Source organism: Mus caroli, unplaced genomic scaffold, assembly GCF_978045245.1.
Source record: "Mus caroli unplaced genomic scaffold, Mus_caroli_1 scaffold_10, whole genome shotgun sequence".
Lineage (NCBI taxonomy): Eukaryota > Metazoa > Chordata > Mammalia > Rodentia > Muridae > Mus > Mus caroli.
This window is the reverse complement of record NW_028227265.1, coordinates 59,332,709-59,354,571: the sequence shown is the minus strand read 5'-3', so window position 1 is coordinate 59,354,571 and position 21,863 is coordinate 59,332,709. Positions and strand designations below refer to the sequence as shown.

General features: G+C 51.2%; 1 protein-coding gene and 1 non-coding gene across 2 annotated transcripts in view; both read right to left on the bottom strand.

Moving 5' to 3' along the window:
* Ncan (neurocan) overlaps nt 1-19,005 on the bottom strand; it is a 28,094-nt gene extending 9,089 nt beyond the window's left edge. Inside the window, exons 1-10 of the mRNA XM_021170711.3 lie at nt 18,900-19,005; nt 14,724-14,803; nt 13,131-13,529; nt 10,536-10,710; nt 10,311-10,438; nt 9,713-10,006; nt 7,754-8,350; nt 5,258-6,466; nt 1,752-1,868; nt 130-243 (exon numbers count right to left, since the gene is read on the bottom strand). Coding sequence (XP_021026370.1) covers nt 130-243; nt 1,752-1,868; nt 5,258-6,466; nt 7,754-8,350; nt 9,713-10,006; nt 10,311-10,438; nt 10,536-10,710; nt 13,131-13,529; nt 14,724-14,796 — 3,106 coding nt within the window. The 5' untranslated portion in view covers nt 14,797-14,803; nt 18,900-19,005. The remainder of the gene's footprint in view (nt 1-129; nt 244-1,751; nt 1,869-5,257; nt 6,467-7,753; nt 8,351-9,712; nt 10,007-10,310; nt 10,439-10,535; nt 10,711-13,130; nt 13,530-14,723; nt 14,804-18,899) is intronic.
* Nucleotides 19,006-21,390: 2,385 nt separating this feature from the next.
* On the bottom strand, nt 21,391-21,516 carry LOC115031835 (small nucleolar RNA SNORA17). Its single transcript, XR_003837489.1, has one exon. It is a non-coding gene; the product is annotated as a small nucleolar RNA SNORA17 (small nucleolar RNA).
* Nucleotides 21,517-21,863: the final 347 nt, after the last annotated feature.

The following is a 21,863-nucleotide window of genomic DNA, read 5'->3' as shown; positions in this document are numbered from 1 at the left end:
TCCACACGCCTGCCATGGTGTGTGAATGCTCCCCACCCCCACCTGCTATGTGCCCGTAATTTAAGTATATAAAATAAAAACTCAGCCAGACTCAGGCAAGACTTGAATGTGTGTTAGGCGGAGACTCACCCTTCTCACACAGGCTGCCCCCATAGCTGGGGAGGCAGAGGCAGATGAAACCATTCACCTCGTCGATGCAGGTGCCCCCATTCTCGCAAGGGCTGCATAAGCAGTCATCAATGTCTGGGAGGCATGCAATGGGTAGAGGTCAGAGGTCAGCCTCTACTCATTTCCCAACCCACAGGGTCAAGGTCTTTCTCACCATCCCCTGGATACCCACAGAGATTGCTCTGCAGCTGTGACACTGGTGAACATGAGTGGAGTGACAGCAAGTGCCATGGGGTAGAAGAGCGGGACTCAGGCACTCGGGGTACAGCAGCCCAAAAGTCGTTACTCACAAGGGCCCCACTGGCAGTATTTGTAAACAGAACCAGACGCTTTGCCCCCTAAAACAATCCCCCGGTATGAGTGTATGTGTATGTGTGATTGTGTATGAGTGTGTATGTGAGTGTGTGAATGTGTATGTATGAGTGTGTGTATGTATAAGTGTATGTGAATGTGTATGAGTATGTATATGGGATTGAGTGTGTGTATGTGTATGAGTGTGTATGTGAGTGTGTATATGCATGTGTATGTGTGTGCATGTGTATGAGTGTGTGTATGTATAAGTGTATGTGAGTGTGTATAAGTGTGTGTGTATGTGAGTGTGTGTATGTGATTGAGTGTGAGTGTGTATATGTATGTATGAGTGTGTGTGAGTGTGTGTATGCATATGTGTATGTGTGTGTGTGTGAGTGTGTTAAGTGTGTGAGTATGTATGTGTGTGAGTGTATGTGTGACTGTGTGTGTATGAGTGTGTGTGTGTGTATCCACATGATGCATCTGTGGGAGGCCAAAAGTCAATCTTAGGTGTTGTTACACAGCTGTCACTCATTTGGATTTTTAAAATACAATATTTTTAAAAGATATTTATTTATATTGTGTGAGTTTATTTGTTTTGGAGAAAGGATCTCTTTATATGTAGCACTGGCTGACTTGGAACATGCTATGTTGACCAGGCTGGCCTCAAACTCATAGAGATCCACAAGCCTCTGCCTCCTGAGCACTGGGGCTTAAGGCATGTGCTGCCATGCCTTGCCCTCATTTCTATTGGCAGCTATGACTCTATAACTCCCAGCATGGTTGTGAAATCAAGCAAAGGATGAACAGTGATCAAGAAACTACACCATAGGGGCTGGAGAGATGGTACAGAGGTTAAGATCCAGAGAACCCAGGTTTAATTCCCAGCAGACATAGTTGGCTATGTTTGGTTGCATATATGTTTGTGGCACCATCTGTGTGCATTGCCTGCAGAGGCTAGAAGGCATTGGCTCTCACGCAACTGGAATTAGCTGAGCCCAAATTCGATGTATTTATTTTTATTCTATGCCATTTCTATTTAATGTAATCTCATATTTAGCAATGTGAGTGGTACCCACACGGCTGTGCACCTGGATGAGGGTAGTTTCCCCATAGCCCTTTGCTTGCTGGAGAGCATCCATCCCTTTCCTTGTCCTCCTCACAACCCCTAATATTCATGGTAGGAAATGGCTCTCCTGAGCAGCTCAGCTATCTAGTTTGAACTCAGATCATTTCAGTTGTGTCATCTAGACTCCCAGGGACAGAACAGTGCTCTGAGATGGGACACTCACCAATTTCACAATTCTCCCCAGCATAGCCCTGGTCACAACTACAGCCATACATGGTGCCGTTGGTGTGGCAGGTGCCCCCATGCAGGCAGGGGTTGTTCTCGCAGGGATCTGTGGGGTCTGTGGGATGGACAGGCAGTGTGAGCACGGACTGGACACCATGCCATCTTTCATAGAATCCAGAACTCAGTCCTTGTCTGTGGAGTCCCCTCCCATGCCTCCCCAACGAATGGGTCATATGCTTTGTCACCACTCTATCTGTGGGACGTCCTGCTCAGGGCAAACTCCTCTCCCAGGCCATACTAGATTGGTTCACCCAGGGACCAGAAGACAAGTGTAAAAGTTAATTCTCTCTGTCACCATGTGGGTCTTGTGGCTTGAACCCACACCCTCAGGCTTAGCAGCAAGCACCTTTATTCACTGAGTGCTCTCACCAGCCCTGCCCAGTCTCTTCTTGTACTTGATGCCTTCTGTCTCCATCTTGCCTGAGAGTAGTGACACTCCATATGGCAGCCATTCACCCTATTCATGCTTAAATTAATTAGAACAAGATGATGGATACAGTCCTATGAGCCAGGTCAGTTTGACCACTCAGCGAGTGCTGCTGTAGAATATCAGCTTTCAAGGCATGCAATCATTACTAACTGAACAGTTGGGGGTACCTGGCTGTCCTGCAGTGGCTGATATCGGTCTCCAGGGCAGTGACACTGAGAGACAGGGGGCTCTGGTATGGGTGATGTGCTTGCTGAAGCCCCAGCCCTGTGTTAGCATGTCTGGGACAGAGGATGATGTGCAACACTTGACAGCCACCAGGTGTCCCCACCACGACACCTGCCCACAGCTGGCGCTGACTCAGCTGACTTGGTATATTTTCGACTTTATTAGCATTTGTGCTGTGGGTGTTTCGATACCCTTCCCACCACAGCCACCTTCTGTCTCCCACAGTCAGGGTCACCCCCACCCCCAGACTTCTGACTGCAGATCCTCCAATTAACTTTCAGGGACAGCACAAGCTGCTGTCAGATGCACTCGGCATCTTTAAAGCCCGAGACATAGGCTCCTCTTCCTTCCCTCTCTCTTCCTTTCTTCCTCTTTTCATTTCCTCCTTCCTGCCTCCCTCTTTCCCGATTCCCTCCTTTCTGCACTCTCATGTGGTAATCCACACAGTCCTTGAACGCACTCCTTAGCTGAGACAACTTTGAATCTGGCCCTCTGCCGTTACCACCCCACCCCCATGCTGGGGTGCCAGGCACGCGCCAAGCCCGACTCACACACTCTAGTTTTTGTTTGTTTTTGGTTCTACATCCAGTTCCAGCCACAACTGCATGAACATATTAAGTGCTCAGATCTCCCCTTGCCTCAGTTTCCCCACAAATAATCAAGAATCATATAAGGACTTGTCCCATGAGATGTAGTTAAGCCAAGCTGGCTGGTCATGAGGTTGGCAAGATCTCTAGGCCAGCCTGGGCTACAGAGTGACGCTCTGTCTCCGAAAAAGAGGGAAAGCTTCGGAGATAGCTCAGACCTCAGAACAAGCCCTTGCCCCCACTTCAAAATAGTTGGTTATAGCCAGGTATGATGGATGGCACTTTTTTTTTTTTAATCCAGGCACTCTGGAGGCACAGGCACATGGATTTCTGTGTGAATCAGAAGCCAGCTTGATTGAGCTACATAGCAAGTTCCAGCCTAGCCAGGACTACATAGTGAGATCCTATCTCAAAGGTGGGGTGGGGGCAGGAATGAAAAATTCAGCAGTTAAGAACATTGTTTAGCAGGGTGGTGGTGGTGCACACCTTTAATCCCAGCACTTGGGAGGCAGAGACAGGCAGATTTCTGAGTCCGAGGCCAGCCTGGTCTACAAAGTGAGTTCCAGGATAGCCGGGGCTATACAGAGAAACCCTGACTAAAAAAAAAAAAAAAAGAACATTGTTTAGAGGTGTGATTCCCAGCATCCACGTGGCAGTTCACAACCACTAGTCCATCTGTAGCTCTGGTTCTAAGGAAGCTCCATGGGCACCAGGCACACATGCAGTGCACATACCCGCAGGCAAAACCCTCATAAGTGTGTGCTTCTAGTCCTAGCTCTGGGGAGTAGAGACAGAGTTCCCGGGGGCTGACTGAGAGAGACTGTCTCCAAAACACAAGATGGAGAGCTGGCAGGATGGGTGAGCAGATGAAGGTGCTGATGCCAAGCCTGACGACCCAAACTTGCTTCTTGGAGCCCACACAGTGGAAGGAGAAAACCCTGCCCCCAAAGGCACTGCCTGATCTTCACAAGAGTGTTACAGCAGGCACATACACATGTGCATGCACACACACACATCAAATAAAGGTGGCCAATGCCTGAAGATAGGCCCCCACAGACTGTACATGCATGTGTTCATATGTGTACCAACACATATGCACACATACCTGCATGTACATAAAAAATGAATGAGTTTTATAAAACAAGCCAGGTGTGGTGGTCTGAATGAGAATGACCCACGGGTTCATATATTTGAATGTTAGTCACAAGGGCTGTGGAGCCCTTTGAACAAAATAGAAAGGTTACAAGACATGGCCTTGTTGGAGGTAGTGTGTCCCTGAAGGTAGGCTTTGGGGTTTTAAAAAGCCCATGCCAGGCCTAGTTCTCTTCTCTCTGCATCCGCACCAGGATGTAGCTCTCAACTCTAGCTCCAGGACCATGCGTGCTGCCATGGTGACAATGGACTAAACTTTATTCTGAAACTGTAAGCCAGCCCCAATTCCATGCTTTAGGAGCTGTCTTGGTCATGGCATCTCTTCACAGAAATAGACTGGGGATGATGGCAAACACATATTATTTCACCATTCAGAAGACTGAGGCAGGAGGATTGCCACCACCTTAAGGCCAACCTGGGTTACAGATGGGTTACAGTATTGTTGGTCACTGAGTCAGCTCTTGCCTCCCACTGTCTCCATGGCTCCTGTCCCTGCCGTATCCATGACTGGGTCAATCCAGCTGTGGTTCCTGTCTGTCCTAGATACCACTCTTCTTTCCCTGCCTGGGATGCAACCCGATCCAGCTGTCTTCTCGAGACATGAAAATCATTTAAGGTCAGTCCCCTGCATCACACTGCCCTGTACCTTTCAAAGTAATATGAACATTTGAAAACAGCTTTCCAAATCCAACCCCGACCTCATGGGGCCATGCTTTCATCAATGACCACATGCTTTAGATGTTAAACGTTCCCACTGTTCGCCAGGCAAAGTGCTGTATGCCACAGGTGGATCTCTGTGAGCTGGAGGCCACCATGGTCTACAGAGTGAGTTCCAGAACAGCCAGGGCTACACAGAGAAACCTTGTCCAAGCAATAACAGCACAACACAGCACAGAAAGGTTTGACGTCACCTGCTTCCTGACCTCTGACCTCCAGCATCACTGTTAGAAAATTCTTGCCCTCCCAGGACATTTCCTCTGCTCCAGGAACCCCTAGCCTCCAGTCCCCAGGTCCCACCACACTAGGACAGATGGAGAATCCAGAACTTACCTTCCTGCCCGCTGGCCACCTCTTCCCAGAAGCCCTCCACGCTTGGACTCTCAGCCACAACATTCAGGTCGGATTCATCCAAGCCCAAGGATATAGGTATCAGAGTGCTGGGTATGTCCCACAGTCCTGTGGGTTCCCCTGAGGAAACTGAGGCCACTTCATCCATGGGGGCCACCAGGGATGACCAGGGGTGTGAAGGCAGACTGTTGAGAGGCTCCAATAACTCCTGGGCCACCATCTGGCCCATAGCCTCTGGGTGGCCTTCGGAGCTTGTAGAGGTCAGTGTGGGCATGACCTGGGCCCCAGCCATGGTCACAGCTATGTGGGTGCTAGAAATGGAACTTCTGGATTCAGACCCCCAAGTGGCATCAGCAGTGCTGGGGACCACCTCCCTAGTGGCCTCCATAGGGCCCTCGGTGGCACCTCCCTCCAAAGCCACTGTAGGTTCCATGCTCATGGCAACCCCATGGGCTTCCATGGGTGTGGACTGGGAGCCAGGGTCTAGTCCTTGGCCAGGCTGTGGTAGCCAGGTGGCCAGCACCTTCTCCACAGTGGCCTTTCCGCCTGATGTGGGACTCCCTGGTAAGTCCAAGACCCCAGACTCAGTCCCTAGGATGCCAGCATCAGAAGGGACAGGATTCAATGTCACATTACTAGAGTCCAAAGAAGCCCATGGGCCAGAGATGGGGTGCTTTGTAGCCTGCATGGAGCTGGTCCCCTCGATTTCTATAGAATTTGCATCAGGGGATCTGTGGCTGGCTTCGACTGGGGCAGCCATGGTGGTCTGAAATGGGGTTTCGAGGTCTTCCGCTCCAAGGCTGACAGGCCTGACAGCTTGTTCTTCTGGGACCCAGGAGGGAAGTGGAGAAGCTGGGGACAGTGGGATTGGGGTCATATTGGGGACAAGTGTAGAGCGTGGCAGAAGCCACAGTTTGGGGGCTCGAAGCATGGCTACAATGGGGAAGTCAGGGGAACCATCAGCAGAGGACGCCTGGAGGGAAACAGCACTTAGGGCTTCTGAGGGCCCGGGAGAGGGAGCAGGGGGCTCTGAGGGCAGCCAGGGCAGGTGGGGGACGGCTGACTTCACACTGGGTGCCTCGGCTGCCCCTGGCTTCGGGCTAGGAGTACTGTCGGTGCTTGGGACACTGGATGAGATCAACGATGGGGACCACATCAGGGACTCTGGGAGACTCCTGCTGCCAAGAGAGCCTGTGACATCAAAATGAGCTACAGTTAGTTAGCAGGGCCAGGTGGAACACACCTACGATCCTCACATCTGGGAGGCTGAGAGAGAAGAATAAACATTTAAGGCCAGTCTGTACTTCATAGAGATACAGGCTCCAAAAACGGATTTAGCTAGGTGAGCAAGCCAGTCACACATGCAGTTAGGAGGAGACAGGAGGACCTAGAGTCATCCTTGGATACTAAGAATTTAGAGGGCAGCCTGGGCTACATAAGACATCTTAACACCCTCCTCCAGCAAACATAAAAGCCAAGTGTGACAGCACACACCTGTCACTGTAGCACTTGGGAGACTGAAGCAGGAGGATTGCTATAAGTTCTAGACCAGTCTCAGGTAGGTGGACTCTGTATCAAATCATAAAGCTCAGGGGCTGGGATGATGGGTCAGGGTAAAGTGTTTGCTATAGAAACATAAAGATCTGAGTTCGAATCCCCAGCACTCTCATAAACGCTGGGCGCAGCAGACTGGGGCTTTAACTCCAGTTCAGGAGAAAGGGGAGGGAGGAAAGAGGAATAAAGAAGAGAGGAGGCTTCCCAGTGAAGAATGAGTGCCAGACTTAGAGAGACCTTGTCTCAAAAACCAGGATGGAGGGCCATAAAGGAAGAGACACTTGAAGTCAATCTCTGGTCTCTGAGAGCTTGTGTGCATGCACACACGCACATACAATCACACATACAGTTACACTCAGTCACATGCATTCACACACATATACAATCACACACACAGTTACACTCAGACACACACACTCACACAAACACAGGCACACACACAGTTACACTCAGTAACATGCATTCACATACACACTCACACACACACAGTTACACCCAGTCACACACACTCACACAGGCACACACACTCACTCACATGCATTCACACACCCACACACTCACACACACACAGAGGAACACACACACACAGTTACACTCAGTCACACACAGTCACACACATGCATACTCAGTCACTTGCATTCACACATACACATTCACACAGTTACACTCAGTCACACACACACACACACAGGCACACACACTCAGTTACATGCATTCACACACCCACACACTCACACACACATAGGCGCACACACATTGCACTCAGTCACATGGATTCACACACCCAGGCACACACTCACACACACAGGTACACACTCATGCACACACAATAAAGTAGGGACATGGAGGCAGGACTATGGGTGAGGTCAGGAGTTGCTAGATCGGTCTATGGTTGAGGTCACCCTTTCTCCTCAGGTCACTCACCTGCTCCTGGCTCATCCACTTCGTTGGTCAGAATGGCCCAAGGACTGTGGCTCTGGTCACTCTCCAAAGCCTCTGTAGCTGCAGAAGGCCCCATGTGGTTGGCAGTAACTCCCAGGGTGGGAGGCTGGGCACTGGGCTCTGCTGCCTCAGGCAGCTGGTCTTCTGGGCCCTGCTGCTGGAAGTGTCGACCATTCAACCCTTTAAAGCGGCCCCTCCTCATTGTGGGGGTGGGCGCTACCTGTGTGCCCAAGGGTGTTGTTGCTTCCATATCTACTCCCATGTCACTGGGGCTGGAGACACCCATGGAGCTTGGGGCACCTGTAAGGAGCCACTTTTCCGAAGAGGGCCATGAAGCCAGCGTGGGACCCCCTGGGGTAGAGCCAAGGGTCTCCTCAGGTGCTTGTGTCCAAGTCAAGTCTGGGGCTTCGCCTTCTCCACTGGACATGAGAGGTTCCTGGAAGTCAGGTGCTATCACCTCCTGTTCCCCCAAGCTGGGCTTTAGTTCTCGGCCTGGAGGCCCCTCTGCTGACACAATCTCCCCCTCATCTCCAGATGAGGGGATCTCAGAATCTCCATGGTGTGCTGTATGGTGATGAGCTATAGAAAAGGCAGAAGAGGTGTGGGCCCATGCATGCTGGGAAATTCCTGCATAATGTCTATGCAAATTCTAGCCTGCTGCATCTGGGCACCTGTCTGTCTTTCTGGGTGGTTTCTGAGCTTCCCCAGCCTGAGAGGAGGAGGTGTGCCATTCCTGCTGCACCAGAATGTGCAGGTCAAGGTCAGGGTCAGCTAGTTACATGAGCATCAGGGCAGCTTGGTTCACTGGCGGAGCTCTTGCTACATCTCTACTGGGCTGGGCGTACGGTGTGGGGACAGGTAGACAGGGAGACAGGGAGACAGACAGGCCCCACCCAGGGCAGAGCCCACAGGGGAGAATGCAACCTTCACCAGGGTAATCTAACTTCTGTCTGTCTGCAACCCAAGCTAACCTGGAACTCAATGTGTAGCCCAGGCTTGCTTCGAACCCTCAGAGATTCTCCCAGCTCAGCCTTCCAAATGTTGGGTACACATCGAAGGAAAGACCCATCTCAGGGGGTGAATTCTCTCCTAGACAGTGTGGCAAGTCACATGGTTTCCACCCAGCTTAGGAATGATCTATTGTTTTGTTTATGGCTTTTCACGACAGAACCTCCTGTAGCACAGGCTGGCTTTGAGCTCTGTGGTCCAGAATGACCTTAACACTTCTGATTTCTTTCGCCTCCTCCTCCCAGGCGCTCAGCCCACACCTGGCTTTATTTGGTGATTGGCATGGGACTCGGGCCTTCGCGCTTGCTAGTGAGACCCTGTCTCGAGCAAAACATAAATAAGTAAATAAATGCTGGTAGGGCTGTGGCCTTTGCTTGCCTGTGTCTAGAAGCATGGCCGCCATGCTCATCAATGGTCCCCGTGGGGCTTACGGGTTTAAGGCATAAGATGTGGCCCCCCACAAGGATCTTGGTGAGGGACGTGATTCGGAGAGGACCTACTGGCAGGGCATGTGGTCTTCAAATGCTCCTAACTCCAGGGAACCCAATAGTGGGATGTGGTTTGTTCCGCCCAATGCAGATTATGGGATGTGGTCTGGAAGGAGAAACGCCCATGGAGGCGTGGCTCTCATCATACACTTTCAGGGGTCGTGTGACGTGAGGCATAGCCATAACCAAGCTTTCCTGCTGGGGCTGTGATCGCAAGGGAAAACACACACACACACACACACACACACACACACACACACACACACACACGCACAACGAGTAGCTACAGAGGTTAAACCGTGTGTAGTCAGGCAAGGACCACTCCTAGAGTCACGGCTTAGACAGACACCCTGGGCTGTTGACCTGTTTGGATGACGCACACCCACGAAGAGTGGCCAAGACGACGGCTCTGGGGCGTGATCTGCAGGGACACTTCCTAACGCACCTCGGAAGCAGTAGGCGTCGAAGCGTGCTCCTGGCGCAGGAAAGCCGGTGCGGTTGGCGAAGCGGTACACAGTGCGCACACCTGGGGCGGGGCCCCCGCAACGCCGGCGCGGAGTCTGGATGGGGTAGCGCACGCTGCCGTCTGCCAACCAGCCCGGGTCGCACTGGTCCAGGCCCTCGTGCCAGGCCAGGTGCAACTGCCCCACCGAGGCCAGCGCTGCACCCTGCCGCTGACACTGTGCCCGCGCGCCCGCCAGGGTCAGTCGGCGGGCCGGGCCCACGTAAAAGACTTCACCTGGGAGAGGGGAAAAGTGGAGGTCAGAAGGGTGCGAGAAGGAGGGGCGCGCGGACCTGTGGATAGGAAGTTCAGGAGACGGGTGGCCCAAGTCCTGGCTCCAACTTTGGAGCTCTCTGGGGAGACTTAGCAGAACTTGAGGGCTGGAAGAACACCTGACACTCAAGGAGAGGTGGTCAGATCCCACGTGCAGCTTTGGAGGGCACAAAGAATTCGGAGAGATTCATGGGAAATACGGGACCTGGGATAGTACCTTACACTCACGGACAGGTGGCGACAGGGTCCCAGACCCGCCTTGCCTTACCCCCTAGCTCGCGGGCAAAGCAGTAGACATCGTAGAGTTCCTGCGGGTCCCGTCTCCCATAGCTCCGAACACCGGGGAGACTGCTGCGGTCACCATAGCAACCAGGACGCGACTGAGTGATCGGGTACCTAACAGTATGAGGGGAGTGGCTATCGCCGTGTGTTCTTGGAGCCTCTTTCTCCAGGAGCAACCCCCCAGTTCCATGTCTCCCGCGCACCCTCTCACCGAACCGTGCGGTCTGAGAGCCAACCCGCGTCGCAGTTGTCAAAGCCATCTTCAAAGGCAGCCTGCAGGTGCCGTGGGGCAGCGATGGTAGCAGAGCTCAGGCGACAAGCCTCCTGGGCCTCAGCGAAGGTCAGCGCATAGCGGTCCCGGGCCGCCCGATAATGGAACACGACGCCTGTGGGGTAACAGCCACGAGGCCGGAGAGGGGTTTTGTGGAATCTTAGGGAAAGGACCTTCTTGGAGCACATTTCCTAAAGACAGAGTCTCATATGGTGTGGTGGTGTATTTCTTTAATCCTAACACTAGCCGGGCAGTGGTGGCGCATGGCTTTAATCCCAGCATTTGGGAGGCGGAGGCAGACGAATTTCTGAGTTCGAGGCCAGCCTGGACTACAGAGTGAGTTTCTGGCCAGCCAGGGTTACACAGAACAAAGATTTCTGAAAACAAAAACAACAATGAAACACACACAAAGAAAGAAAAAAAATGTCTCATGTACCCTAGGCTGGCTTCCAACTCCAACTCTCTCCAGCCCTGACTTACTGCATTTTAAATTTTGTGTACCTGTGTACACATTTAGTGAAGAATGACTGTGAACTCATTCCTTCTGCCTTCACAGCCCTTATCTCATGTCTGGTTTTGGTTGGTTGGTTGATCTTTTCAGTCAGGCTTTCTCTGTGTAGCCCTGGCTGTCCTAGAACTTGCTCTATAGACCTGTAGCCTCTGATGCACAGAGATCCACCTGCCTCTGGGATTAAAGTGCCACCACTGCCAGGCTGTGTTGCTGTTTTTGAGACAGGGTCTCAATATGTAGCCCAGGCTGGCCCCACACTCACACAGCTCCATCTGCTGCTGCTTCCTGAGTTCATCACCCATAGCCCCTGCTCCACCCAGCTTGGTTTTTACTGTTGGGAAAACAGAAACTGCAGTGGAATTTAGCAGAATATCTGGGAAGACACACTCTGACACAGTGTCTCCTGAAGGAATGTGTTAACTGACATTTTAAAGATAGGCTCACTTTAGCCTTTTAAAGAGATTTGTACTCTTAAAATAAGATTTGTCGTCCCCCCCCCAACAACCCCGCCCCGGTTTCTTTTTTTTTTTTTTTTTTTTTTTGGTTTTATTTGAGACAGGGTTTCTCTGTATAGCCCGGGCTGTCCTGGAACTCACTTTGTAGACCAGGCTGGCCTCGAACTCAGAAATCCGCCTGCCTCTGCCTCCCGAGTGCTGGGATTAAAGGCGTGCGCCACCACACCCGGCTCCCGCCCCGGTTTCTTGACAGGATTTCTCTGTTTATTCCTGGTTGTCATGGAACTCTCTGTAGACTGGGCTGACCTTGAACTCACAGAGATCCTTCTGCCTCTGCATCCCAAGTGCTGGGATTAAAGGTGTGTGCCATTACCACCTGGCTATTTACTTCCTTTATTATATATATGAGTGTCAGATTGTATATATGAGTGTCTGATTGTATGCTGATGCCTAGTGCACAAAGAGGCCAGAGGAAGGTTCTAGGTACTCTACAATGGAATTATGTGGTTGTGAGGTACCATGTGGGGACTGAACTCAAGTCCTCTGAAGAGCAGCAAGTGCTCTTAACCTCTGAGCCATCTCTCTCCTGCCCTGATTTCTCATTTTGTGCACCTGTGTGCTGTGCATGTGTGTGTGAGTGTATGTGTCTCTGTGTATATGTGTGTGATGCATGATGAGGGCAGTGTTGGCAGAGCTAATGGGCTAGCGTCACTGTGTCTCATAGTTCAGGCTGGCCTTGAATTTTTAGTGATTCTCCTGCCTCAGATTCTAGAATGTAGAGGGTGGGTGCACCACTACATGGACATATTCCTATTTTGATGGACAGCTAATAATTTTGTCTTAAGTAAATTAAGTGAGGGTAAAGGGTCTTAAAAAGGGGTTGCATCCAGCTCAGCTGAGTTCTGCATCGCTGCTGGCGCCTCTCTGCTAAAAAGAAGTCCGAGAAAGGGCTGAGCCTAGATGCAGAGCGTCAGAAAACCTGAGAGGAGCCCTACACAGAGCGACTTCTAAGTTGAACCCCAGTGGCCTCGGGCTTACTCCATCCTGTCCGGATTTAGCCCCTCCCCTTACATCTTGGTCCCTCCTTTCCCACTGTAACTCTTCCCCTTGTCTTAATCCTTCCCCTTCCACCTTGGCTTCACCCCTTTTTTCTTAGCCCCTCCCCTACTGTCTTTGACTGTCAGCGGTTTCTCCCATTCCTCTACACTTGCCCCTCCCATCCATCCTCTCGGTTCCTCTTCCTTTAACTTTGGTCTCTCGCCCTTCATCCCTGATTTCTCTCCAGTCCTAGGCACCTTCCTCTCCATCCTCAGATCCTCTTTTTCCATCTTTGTTTCTTTCTTTCTTTCTTTCTTTCTTTCTTTCTTTCTTTCTTTCTTTCTTTCTTTCTTTCTTTCTTTCTTTCTTCCTTCCTTCCTTCCTTCCTTCCTTCCTTCCTTCCTTCCTTTCTTTCTTTCTTAGAATTTCCCGATTCTTGGGGCCCTTTCTCTCAGCCTCAACCCTTCCCCCTTCATTCTTGGTCCCTCCCCTTTCATATCTGACCACGTCCATTACCTGCCCCCAACTCACCTGTCACTTCCAGGGTTACCAGGTCCTGCTCATCTTCGATACCCTTTACCACTTGGCAGCGATACAGCCCAGAGTCGCTTGCTCGAAGTGGCCCCAGCAGAAGGGTAGCATTGGCTCTGTGCCGGGGGTAAGCAGGCAATGACACCCGTCCCTGCCAGCCCTTGGCCACACGCACCACGTTGTCTTTGGCCACCAAGATTGGCAAATCCTGTCGCTGGCCTGATGCAGTCTGAACCTTAGTCCACTTGATCCGAGGAATGTCTCGCAGGGTGCTTAGCCGTGGTTGCAGGGTAAAGAAGCAGGGCAGGGCCACTAGCTCTGCCAGGGCAGCACGGACGGGTCCTGACCCCGACTTCAGCATGCGAAGCCCCTTTTCCGTGGCGGTGGAGTCCTGTGTGTCTGGGGTGGAGAGAGAGGACCTGAGTCAGAGGCAGGGGCAGGCACTAACATTTCTTGCTTTAGTGAGGTTTTTCTTCTTCTTCTTTTTTCTTTCCTTAATACTTTGTTTCCTCTTTTGAGAAAGTGTCTTACTATATAGTCCTGGCTGTCCTGGAACTCAAATAACAAAACTCATATATAGATTAGGCTGGCCTCAGACTCACAGAGATCCTCCTGCCTCTGCCTCCCCAGTGCTGGGATTCAAGGCCTGGGCCACTACACTCAGCTTCATTAACACCTCTTTATAGAGAGATCAAGGCCAGAGAGGCCAGACTGCCCACACAATGTCACTGTGCAAAGGGACCATTTATGGTTCTCCTTCATATGGTAGTAAATTCCAAAGGCTTCATATATGGGTAAACTATGATGTAATCACGGGCTTGCCATGTGGCCCCGAACAACTCACTTTCCTTCTCTGAGCCTCAAAAGTTAAGTCAAGAGGCAGACACTGGAAGCAGTGATTGTGGGGTATTTGCAGACACCGGAAACCAACTTTGTGAGTTTTTTTTTTTCCCTTTCTTTCTTCTATTTTCAGTCAGGGTCTTGTGTAGCACGGGTGGGCCTCCAACTTTATAACCAAGGATGACCTTGCACTTATAATGCTCCTGGTCTACCTCCCAAGGGCTGGGATTACAGGCATTTGCTACTACGTCCTGTGAGGGCAATAAAGTCACTGAGCTTCTGCAATGGAAATGTCTCCTTGTAGGACATTGGGGAAACTGAAGATCAGAAGAACAAATATTCTTGCCTACAGCCACAGAGAAACTCAGTAAGGAATTCATAAAGTCCGACTCCTGACCACCACTGGGGAGACTCCAGGAGAGACACAAAGATCTTCTTTCCCTTGTCCTGCCCATGGCAGACATCAGCAATCAACCCCTGTGTTATTGTCTCTGTCTCCCACCCTTTTTTTTTTTCCAGATCAGTTCAGCAGAAGACAGTGAGAGGTGGGAACCTCCACTGCTGGTTAGAACTAAAAATAACCTCTCAGGTATCTTGTTCTCTTTCGATTGTTCAAAGACTGGTTTCAGCTATTCTTGTTTTATATTGTAGACCCAGCTAGAGAAGCAGCAGAAAAAGGTTCTAGCATGAAAAGTCTTGCCCCGTCCCGCTGACCCACAACTATGACGTCGACTGAGATGACTCCCCACTCACCCTGATCCCCAGCCACTAGGAGAAGCAGCCACAGCAGCAGGAGGCCTGAGGCCCACACAGATCCGGCTCCCATACTGGAGCTAGGAGCAAAGGAGAGGAAGGGAAGGTGAGTCGTGGCACCCCCAAGACATTCAACATGGAGGAACCAGACAGTCCCAGGAAGAATTAGAGCCAGAACTCATAAAGGCCAGCATGTTGCTGAAGGAACATGCCACAGAGGAAGGGAAGCAGGGGCCAAGCAGGATATGTACCCAGAGAGAGCATTTCATTTCACAATCAAGCAGTGAGGCCAGGGTGCGGCTTAGTGGTGCCACATCTGCTCAACTCACAGGGGACCCTGGGTTCTGGCCCCAGCACCTCCCAGGTTTTCATAGCCTTAGGTTCTGTTCCCAGCCCTTGCCACACTCCTGTGGGGCCCCCAGTTCTAGCCTCAGACTCCAGAACCCACTGAGCATCTTCAAGGACCAGACTGCAGTCCTGCACAGCACTCTATGCGGGTTTGGTGACTCACTCTCATGGTCCCACATCTCAGCCCTGGAGCAGTGGAGGCAGTTTCAGCCCAACCTGATGAGCACAGCAAGTCCTATGCTATGCCTCTGCCTCTTCCTTGCTGTGTGGTTTTAGGCAAGTAGCATAGCTTCTCTGCCTCTCTTTCCTTATGGGTCAGATGAGGACAACAGATGACTAGAAGGGATGGATGACTGAACTTACACACAATGATTTGAGCAACTTGGCTTGAAGGAGAACATTTTAGCTGTGGCTAATATTGTCACTAAACTTTGCACTGCCAAGTCTGAAGTCCTGCTTTTCAAGTCAGCTTCCACAATCAGATTGGGAGCTCCCAAGGGAAGCAGTGGGTCCCCAGGCCCTCCCCCAAGCCCAGTACTCCCAACATATGTGGCTTCCTCTGCCCTGGGGCTATCCCCTCCATAGGGGCCATGACCCATTTGGCATACAGTAGGCAGTTACTGAGTACTTACTATGAGCAAGGTCTACCTCAGGTGCCTGAAATATATTTATTACAAGGATTCGACAAAACTTTGCCCCTCTCTCAACTCCGGCCTCATACAGGGGTTCAAAGAGGTCAGGAGAAAGAGAGTCTGAGGGCCACCTGCAAATCTGCCCTTTAGCCTATGGAAGTAGAGCAAGCCTTGTGGTGGGGCCTCTAGAGGCCTTGAAGAGCTCAGTTCCCTTCAGCCCTCCCTGTTTTTACAAACGCTAAAGGCTAGGCCCGTCGACGATCTGTCCTTGGTGCTGAACTCTGAGGAGTATTGCCGGGGCTCTGAGCACAACCTGCCTCTGAACCCAGAGAGGGCTCGCTTTTTGCTTTGGGTTGCAGAGCAGAGCACAAGCTACCAACTTGTAAATTAAATGCCACAGACTCTAATGCCAATCCAGGCCGCCTCTGTTTCTTCATTTTGGAACCCCAAGCCAGTGTGGGGTACCCTAGTGCCTACGATCACTCCATTTTAGGAGGGATAAAAACCAGAAAATGTGTTCTCTCATTCTTTCTTCCTCCCCTCCCCTCTCCACATAATTGAGTTCAGCTGGATATTGTGGCCAAAGTCTGTCATCTTATCTTAGCACTTGGAAGGTGGAGGTAGGATGATCAAGGGTTTGAACTTCATTTTAAGTTTGAAGTCTGCCTGTACTATATAAGACCTAGCCTCAAAAAAAAGAAAAAGAGAGAGAGAGAGAGAGAGAGATAGAGAGAGAGAGAGAGAAGAAAAGTGGAAAAAGAAAGAAAAGAAAAGGAAATTAAAAAAAAATCCAGCTGGGTGTGATGGCGCACCCCTTTAATCCCAGGTCTGGGGAAGCAGAGACAGGTGGACCTCTGAGTTGGAGACCAGTCTGTTTTACAGAATTTCTATAGGACAGCCAGAGCTACACAGAGAAATGCTGTCTCTTTCCTCCCCTCAAAAGGAAAAATAAAAAAATTCATGTCCATGTCACACTCTATTACCCACCATGCAGCTCTGCCCCAGTGGCCCTGTTGCCCCATGCTTCAGCTTCCCCACCTGTAAAATGAGCCTCATTTAGCACAAACCCTCTGAAATCATCAGGGAGGAATGAGCTAAGACTTATGATATATCACCTTTAAAAACAGCTCTTTGTACACAAAGCCTTGGGAACACACTAAAAATACCCGAAGGTAGCCCAACACGGTGACAGACTCTTATGTCAGTTTTGTGCTCCTCACACCCCAAACACCACCCCTCCTCCCCATCACATCCTCACACCCGCACACGCTTCTCTTAAAATACTTCCTCTCCTGGGCCACCAGAGGCAAGTGGCAGCTTTTAGGCTGAGGTTTGGGCCCACCCCCTCATGAATGATGCATTAGCCTCATGTATATGCAAGCAGGGGCCTGCAGGGAAGAGGGCAAGCACATTCACAAGCTCCAGTGTGTTTGTACCCCTGTTCCGTTCCCACCCCCACCCTGCCTCTCGTCTCTCCACTGAGTTGGAGTTGGGCACTTGTTATCTAGTGTCACTGGATGTGTGACGGTGTGCATCTGTGGTGCTGTGTCTGGGCGAGGGTATGTCTATGTCGGCACCCTGTGATGTGGGTGCATCAGCTCCAGAAGGATTTCTGGTCCCAGGGGTGGGGGTGGGGGCGAGGAAAGCCATACGCATGTATGCACACGCACTTGCACACACTGAGGGTTCCTGGCCTGAGACTCGCACTGGATTTGTGTGCATGAGTGTAGAACACTGGAGAAGAAAGGAAGCCAAGCTGAGGACCTCCACCCCGGCCTCTGCGCCCACTGTGGCTCCTCAGGCTTGCACTCCTATGCTCTGAGTCCCCTTTCCCTATTCACAAGACACACCCCAGGAGAGACACACACAGAGACTTCCAGGGACATTAACAAAGGAACCATGCCTGTGTTGACGGGGTAGGCTGCGCGACCTCTACACAAAGACACCCACAATCTGGAGCCCTCTGCTGAAGCCCCTAACGAATCGTTCACCAGGTCTGGCTCCTCCCACAGGCTGCCACACCAGCCCTGGGATGCATGTGGTCTTGGTGACCGATGCAGGGCCACTGGTAATGTGGCCCCAGCATAGTTTTGTAACAAAAGACACTGTTAGCAGTTATATCAGTCACCGGAGACCCTAGACATGCCTCTCCTCATAGCTCGTTGACACACAAAGACCCCCGATTCCTGGGGTGAAAACCTTCCCTGTCTCCCTGTAGGGACGTCCAGGGATCACCGAGACTGCCAGAGTCTGGGACGGCACAATGTATGAATTCATACCTTCCTAACTGGTCCCCACATGTCACCCATCCTGGACTGCCTCAGCCTGGTTTCATCCCAAACACACTTAGAATGAACAAAGCCACACTGTGGTGTATGCACGGGGGTCACTCCTATACCCAAGCACTGGGTCCCTTCCCTTCTACCACCTGATCATCCAAAGAGAGTTTTAAAATTCACCATACAGGTAGACTGGGGGTGAAGCACTGGGGTGGAGAGCTGAGATTACGTGGAGATGTGAGGCATCTGGGGGGTCCTTTCCCTTCACAGGGTCCATCCAGGTCCTGAACATCCATCTTGGGGCACAGCAGAACCCACACCCAGCATTAGCCAGGACAGTAAACATGCTCACTGGGAAAAGGGACTGCACCCAACTCCTATCTGTTAGAAAACCAGGGTGACTCGTAGGATGGGTGCCTGAGCCTCCTTCTCAGCTCAGGATGCAGTAAGAGGACAGAGACCTGTCTGACTTCCTTTCCCAGGGAAGGGACTCTGCTACACACACTCTTAAATTGGGGGACCCTCTCCCCACCACAGCCTTCCATTCATGTGTAAATTGGAGGTCCCCATTTCAAGTTCCCAGCTTGTCTCAGCTATGAGCAGGATTCCCTTGTCTTTATTCCAAACTCGGGGTACCCCTCCCCTAGCCCTAGCTTTCAGCACCTCCTGCTTGATCCAGAGAACTATATGCAGCCAGGGATCCTCCCTACCAGGGATGGGAAAGTCTTTTCATTCAAGACTCCTTTCCATTCCCAACACCCCTAAGGCCGCCCCTCATGCACTCAGGCCCCCCAAACTTGGTTCCCCTCCCCCATCGTTCCCTGCCCATTTTCATCGAGGGGGGCTTCCCCTTCATTCTGGTCAGTCCTCCCCAAGCCCTATTTTTTGTTACCCCCCTCCTTCCGGCCCCCCCACACCTGGCTCCTTAGCGCGGACACATCCCCACGGTTCCGGGCACAAAGGACGCGACGCCCCGCTCCCGGTGTTTCTTCAGCCCTAGAGCCCAGGCGCTCAGCACGCCAGGCGCAGCTTCCTCACTTATAAAGGAGCACAGGAATGCTCTGCGCATGTGCAGCCCCTGGCCTTCAGCTGGCTTGCCTGAGATTCCTTTCACGTCTGTCCGGACACAGTCCAGGGGCTGGCTACACCTGACTCCGCCCCCCTTCTCTTTGAGCTCTTAGGGACCCCATTAAATGGCCCCAGTATGCCTCATGAGGCCGCCTGCTCCAAATTACAGGTGGGAAAACTGAGCCCCATGGATGTAAGAGTGTTTGCCAAGGTCACTCAGAAGGAAAGGGTAGAGTGGGGATTCAAACCCGAATCTCCAAGGTTCCAAAGACAGTTAACCATTCCTAGAACAGAAATGGGCTCGGAGGAGCCACTGGGTCACACAGCTACCAAAAGTCACCAAGGAGCCCGTGAGATGACAGTAATAGTCTTTGCTCAGCAGTAAATGTTTGCTGCCAAGCTCAAGGACCCGAGTTCAATCCCTGTGACCCACAGGGTGGATGGAGAGACGTGACTCCTGCAACTTTTCCTCTGACCTCCACAACCCCACACCAAATAAGTAAATGTGATAGAAAATGTTAAATCGGGCTGGTGAGATGGCTCAGTGGGTAAGAGCACCCGATTGCTCTTCCGAAGGTCCAGAGTTCAAGTCCCAGCAACCACATGGTGGCTCACAACCATCCGTAACGAGATCTGGCGCCCTCTTCTGGAGTGTCTGAAGACAGCTACAGTGTACTTATATATAATAAATAAATAAATCTTAAAAAAAAAAAAAAAGAAAATGTTAAATCATCAGGGACCAAGTCTGGATGTGTTAACTGCAGAACTGCTCCAGCAGCTCAGCCCTGTTCATATCATTCATTCATTCATTCATTCACTCATTCATTCGCCTTTTCCTATCATTGCTTAATGGTGCACACTAGGGTCACGTGTTTACGATGCTCCTACTTTAGGTAGGAGCATACGTGCCATCTTCACACCTGTTCTTTAAAAGCCAAGATTTTAGGGGCTGGAGATGTGGTTCAGTTGGTAGGTAGGGTGCTTGCTTAGCATGCCGGAAACCTTGGGTTTGACCTCCAGCACTTCATAAACCAGGCATAGTATGGAAGTGCATGACTGAAACCCCAGCACTTGGGAGAGGGAGGCAGAGGATCAGGAGTTTAAGGGTCATCCCCAGCTACTTACCCAATTGGAGACCAGCCTGGGCGACATGAGATTCTAGCCTCAAAAGCAGACCTGAGGGGAGGGGACCTCAAGAGATGGCTCAGTGGATGAAGTGCTTGCTCACCTCACATGCATGAGGACCTGAGTCCCCAAACACCCACACAGAATTAGTGTACAGTGACATTCCTATAACTTCAGTGAGGACAGAGACAGGTGAAGCCCTGTGTCCTTTTTAAAAAGAAAACTTTTCATTGGCTCTTTGTGAATTTCACATCATGCACCCCAATGCCACCCCTCTCCCTCTCTTCTGTACCTGCCCTCCACCCTTGCAACCTTCCCCCAACAGAGGAAAAGGAAATCTCATCATGGAAGCTGTAGTGTGCCACAGTGTGTCCCATAGCAGACCCTTTGTCCACACTTCTTCACTTGCAAATGTTCATTGCAGTGACTTGGTGGTCTGGTTTGAAGCCTCTGACTTCTTATTCTATTAATACTGGATGCTTGCCAGGACTCCTCTTGGAGACCCTGTTGCTGCCTTTTGACATGGAGACCCTGTAGTGTTGGATCTGTAGGATCAGCCCCTTCATGCACTCCAGCAGGTCACTGATGGGGTAGATGTTGGTGTGGGCTCATTCAAAATCCTGGATTTGGACCTGAGAGGTATCTGAACTGGTCAGCCCATCAGCTCTCCAGCTCTTACACCCCTAAGGCTAGCTCTCCCATGATGCCTAGGTGAGGAGTGGGACCAGTTCTGCACGTCCTTTATACATTAACATGTCCCTGGGCAGTAACCCAGACCAGGGACATCTACCACGACTTTGGTAGTAACAGACCCCTGCTGTTGCAGGGCCACAGACCCAGGCAAGGCCCCCGTAACAGCACCGGCCAGGAACTCACCATGGTCCCAAGTGGCATCACTGGCTGCTCACATCAGGTTGTTCCTCACTACCTTTGTATCTCCAGTTCTGCCTCTCTTCATTGTGCCCACATCCTTCTGCTTCTCTTTCTCTTCCATTTCTTCACCACTTACTTACTGGTCTGAGCGGTGCCCGGTGTCTTGGGTCTCAGGAGCGCTATGCCCCACTTGTGCATTATGGTGCAGGTCAGGGGTCATCTTGGGCTTGATCTGCACCTCCAGGTCAGCATGGTACTGGACTTGTGGTCATCTCAGGCTAGCTCCCTGTCTGGGTCCATGGTGCTGGACTTGTGATCATCTCAGGCTTACGTTTTTCAGGGACTGTTGGGCTACTAATCATTCAGATATTCACAGGTCAGAACAGAACCCTAAGCATGGTCTCTTCTCTGCCACCTACTGATACATATGTGACACAGCAGCCACACCTGCACACCTCTTAGGGTTGGGGGCCTGTGTCATTTTATTGTTGTTTGTTTTGCTTTTTGTTTTGTTTTGTTTTGTTTTGTTTTTGAGGCAGGATTTCTCCGTGCATCTTGGCTGTGTTAGAATTTGCTCTGTAGACCAGGCTGGCCCAGAACTGAGAGATCCTCTGCCTCTGAGATTAAAGGTACCCCATACTGAGTACTGGGATTAAATGAGTGTGCCACCACTGCCTGGCCCAGAGGCCCAGAGTGCTGTGTTTGCTAGCCAGTTGACCAAGATGATGAACATGTTTCAAAAACAAATGGATGGATAAACAAAGCAGTTGGGGAGAACAGCCCATGTTGACCTGTGATTTCCACCACCACATGTA